The sequence below is a fragment of the Mytilus trossulus genome, chromosome 5 (genome assembly GCF_036588685.1).
Source record: "Mytilus trossulus isolate FHL-02 chromosome 5, PNRI_Mtr1.1.1.hap1, whole genome shotgun sequence".
NCBI lineage: Eukaryota > Metazoa > Mollusca > Bivalvia > Mytilida > Mytilidae > Mytilus > Mytilus trossulus.
The window spans coordinates 69,041,568-69,046,060 of record NC_086377.1 but is presented as its reverse complement, the minus strand read 5'-3'; the positions used below and the strand labels follow the sequence as shown (position 1 = coordinate 69,046,060).

Here is a 4,493-nt window from a genome sequence, read left to right as displayed (position 1 = left end):
TCGCTTTTAACATTTTGATATGGGGTAGAAAGGTTAACTTTTTATCGAAAAGTAAACCAAGAAATTTGGTTTCATCAACCATTTTAATTGGGTTACCGTACAAAGTTAGTTCTGGATCAAGATGCAATTTTCTTTTGTTACAAAAATGCATCCCGACCGTTTTTGAAGTGGAACATTTAAAACCATTTTCCGAGGCCCATTTTTCAATTCTTCCAAGACATAATTGTAATTGTCTTTCAATGTTATTCATATTTTTGCCTCTGTAACATATTAAAAAATCATCAACGTACAATGAACCTTCAATATTACTTTTTAAAACTTCAACAAGGCTGTTGATTTTAAGACTAAATAATGTAACAGATAAAATACTGCCCTGAGGGACACCCATCTCTTGATCATAAAGATCAGACATGGTCGAATTAACTCTAACATTAAATTGTCTGTTAGAGAGAAAATTAGAAATAAAATTTAGGCATATTGCCTTTCAACCCCATATCAAATAGATCTTTTAAAATACCATATTTCCATGCAGTATCATAGGCCTTCTCAAGGTCGAAAAAGACCGACACCACATGCTCATTTTTCGCAAAACCATTACGGACAAATGATTCGAATCGAACAAGATGATCAAGAGTACTGCGACCCTGTCGGAATCCACACTGGATATTGGCTAATAGCCCATTGGATTCCAGGAACCAAACAAGGCGATCATTGACCATCCGTTCGAGTGTTTTACAGACACAACTGGTAAGAGCAATTGGTCGATAATTAATAGGATCCGTATGATCTTTACTTGGTTTTGGAATAGGCACGACGGTTGCAAGCTTCCAGATTGATGGTAAATCACCAGATTCCCAGATGTTATTCATGAGCTGCAAGAGAGCTTCTAGCGAGGAATCTGGCAAGTGTTTTAAGAGTTGGTAGTGAATATTATCAGGCCCACAAGCTGTATCATGGGCTTTTGACAGAGATGTTTTAAGTTCTTCAAGAGAAAATAGTTTATTATAATTTTCACCATTTTTTGATTTAAAGTTTAATTTAATTTTTTCTTTTTGTTTTTTAACTTTTTTAAAGTCTTCCCTGTAGTTGTTACAAGAAGAAGACTTTGCAAAAGTTTCACCAAGTTTGTTGGCAATATCCTTTTCAGATGTTAATAAATTATTGCCGTCTTTCAAATGTTTTACGGTGGCTTTAGAATTTTTACCTTTTATTTTATTTACCATATTCCAAACTTTTGTCATCGGAGTGCGAGATGTAATCCCCGAGACAAATTTTTTCCAGGATGTTCGTCGGGCTTGCCTACAAGTCCGCCGTGCCTTAGCGCGAAAAATACGGAAATTACTCAAGTTTTCCGTCGTTGGTTGTTGATTGAACCGTCTTTCAGATTGTTTACGGTCACCTATGGCTTGATCACATGCGTCATCAAACCATGGTTTACTGGGATGTTTTGGATTTGCCGAGGTCTTAGGAATAGTTCTGTCAGCAATTGACGTTAGAACTGTATTAAAAGTTAAAATTGGATCTTGCACAGTCTCAAACATCTTTGACTGAAGTTCCGCTCGACAGAGATTCTCAAACAAGGACCAGTCCGCCTTGTCAAGTTTCCAACGTGGTACTCTCTGTTGGGCAGAATTAAAAAGATGTTCAAGTACTATTGGAAAATGATCACTTCCACATAGATCATCATGAACACGCCATGAATAATCAAGAAGCAGAGAGGGATCGCATATAGTGATATCAATAGAAGAATAAGACCCGTTTCCAGGATGAAGATACGTATTAGATCCATCATTAAAAATGCATAATCCTTCTTGAGAGACAAAGTCCTCAATGATCTTACCTTTGGCATTATGAGTCTTGCTACCCCATAATGGATTGTGGGCATTTAAGTCGCCCATAAGTATAAATGGTGAGGGTAATTGATCAGTGAGGTTTTTGAGTTTTGCTTTATCGATAATTGAATTAGGTGGAATATATATCGAACATAATGTAATTGTTTTGTCTAATGATAAACGAATTGCAACTGCTTGCAGATCCGTTGTGAGTTGGACTGTGCTATGAATGACGTTGTCCTTCACAAAAATAGATGATCCGCCTGCAGCACGTTCATCTATCTTAGAAAATGTGCTATACATGTTGTATCCTTTTAAAGATACGTTGTCACTTTCTTTTAGATGAGTTTCTTGAAGACAAAATGCAATAGGTAAAAAAGACTGAACTAGAAGTGTTAACTCGAGAAGATTTATTTTAAGACCTCGGCAATTCCATTGGATTATATTTGTCATTATTTAATGAAAGAAGGGCGAATGCTGTCGAGTTTGCCAGCATTCTTATTTCGCTCACCCTGAGATCGTGATCTTTCGGGTGGCGGAACACTTTCAGTTTCCATTTCAGTTTCGATGATAAGTGTTGAAAATCTGTTGTGCGAGGAGAGTCGTCGATCTCCAGGACTAAGCGCAGCTGGTGTTACTCGACCCCTACCCCGCGACCTCGAATCAGAAGACTTCTGAGAGGATGTATTTCCTGGCTTCTTTTGGACATCCTTCTTTTCTTGAGAACGAAGAGGAGATGGGGCTCTGGTAGACTGTGTACTGGACGAAGAAGATACCTTCTTGGATGCAGATGAAGGAAGACTTTTGGAGGTGGAAGAATCATCTATGTCACTGGGAAGATCCCAGACAGATTCACCGCTCCAATTGTGTATTTCTACTGTTTCTTTTTTCTTTTTATTTTTTTTCTCATTTTTTTTTGGTGATGATAGTGAGCTCTGTAGGGAAGATTGAGTTGACTGAGTACTGGTTTTGGAAGATATTGGTTTTCTTGGAATTAATATTCTATCGGTAGGTTCTGTTTCAACAGGCAGCATTTTAAAATTGTCCGCATCAATTGGCCAAGTCATGCGAGTTTGTGTATTCTCGTGACTGAATGAGCGGACAACTTTGCTGGCGTACGATGGTCTGTTTGAAACAAGGAGATCATTCGAAACAGAAGCTATCTGTTTAGCTTCTGGGTAACTAATGTTTCTTTCTGTTTTAATTTTAATAATATTTTTTTCTTTAAGGTAAACAGGGCAGTCCCTAGACGATGAAAAATGGGATTCACCACAGTTTACACATTTAGAAGATTCAGAGTGACAGTTTGTTCCCTCGTGTCCTTCGTCTGAACACTTGAAGCATCTCTGCTTACCACGACATTGTTTGCTTCCATGACCAAACTTTTGACAAGTAAAGCATCGAATTGGGTTTGGGATAAACATGTCAACTCTGATTCCGAAGCAACCTAAAGTAATAGATGGAGGAGGAGTTGGAGTTCTAAAGGTCAAAAGATAAGTATTTAATTTGATTATATTTCCATTCTTTTTAATTTGAAATCTAATAACATTAGTTACACCTTGGCTTGAAAGTTCCTCACCGATTTCTTCCACGGTAAGGTCACCAAGGTATTGACTTCTGTCTCGAATGATCCCCTTACAGCTGTTCAAACTGTTATGAGGAGAGGCAGAAACAGGAAAGTTTGATATTGTAGACATTGTGAGTAAATTTGTTGATTGACTTTTGTTGGAACATTCAACCAACAAATTGCCAGATCTCATTTTTGAAACTTTTTTAACAGTACCAGCAACGCTTTGAATTTGTTTGTGAATTACAAAGGGCGATATTTTTGAAATTGGTTTTTCTTCTGTTCCTTTTATTACAATAAATCTGGGCCAACTGTCATCTTCCCGAAAGGGCTCTGAATCATCACATTTTCTTTTCTTATGTATTAAAGCTGATTTAGAGGGTTTGTTTTGTTGTGCCATATGAAAGGAGAAAGATTCACCATTCTTGCCATCCACCCACCTCGGAGTGCCTACAAGGGCGATGCTGTGTTTCCGTGGCGAACCGGGATCGAGTGCTAATGCTGAAAACGAGCTCCAAATATAATGTAGCTCGTCCTCAACATCAGCACCCAAGATCCACTGCGGAAAGCACCAGATGTTCCAAGAATAGTATACTCAAGCAGAGCGTATCCATCAAGCGAAAAAGAAAGCGTACCACTTGATTGACCCATGAGCCATCGCCTTCTTCAGTTATCCAAAATATAAATAGCTTAATTTAAAATACATGTGTATATTATGAAAACTGTAACAAGAAAGCTTATTGTTGAGGATTAACTGAAGGGCTCGACATGACCAGCCGATTGATCGAACCGGGTCCATCCGACCTCCCGTTTAGATGATTTCGAAGCCAAAGCAGCTTATTGAACTATAGTCTCGTCCGTCCGGGTATTTTCTGACCGTAAGGAGTCTGGCTATAGCTCTCATCCACAAGGATTTATTTTAAAAATTCTAAGGAACTAAAATGGGGATAGTACAAACTTAATTCGCAAGACTTTCGAGCCAACCAATTTGTCTTCACAATGTAGGTCAGTTCCCCGATGTTTACAGTACAAATGATGGTAATTCCTTCTTCAAACATAAAGGTTGGGAAGATGTTTCTCATCTCTTGGGTTTT

General features: G+C 38.1%; 1 protein-coding gene across 1 annotated transcript; it reads right to left on the bottom strand.

Moving 5' to 3' along the window:
- Positions 1 to 2,284: 2,284 nt before the first annotated feature.
- Positions 2,285 to 3,529, bottom strand: LOC134718243 (uncharacterized). The gene is made up of 2 exons (XM_063580738.1): positions 2,952 to 3,529; positions 2,285 to 2,690 (listed from the first exon to the last, which is right to left on the bottom strand). Exons 1-2 carry the CDS (start codon positions 3,527 to 3,529, stop codon positions 2,285 to 2,287), a joined length of 984 nt encoding a protein of 327 aa, XP_063436808.1.
- Positions 3,530 to 4,493: the final 964 nt, after the last annotated feature.

Excerpts from the sequence above, each read along its gene's own strand:
- LOC134718243 (XM_063580738.1), bottom strand. The coding sequence starts at position 3,529 with ATGTCTACAATATCAAACTTTCCTGTTTCTGCCTCTCCTCATAACAGT. Across the intron at positions 2,691-2,951 it reads CTTGTTTCAAACAGACCATC|CGGTGAATCTGTCTGGGATC; the intron begins GTACGCCAGCAA and ends ACACAATTGGAG.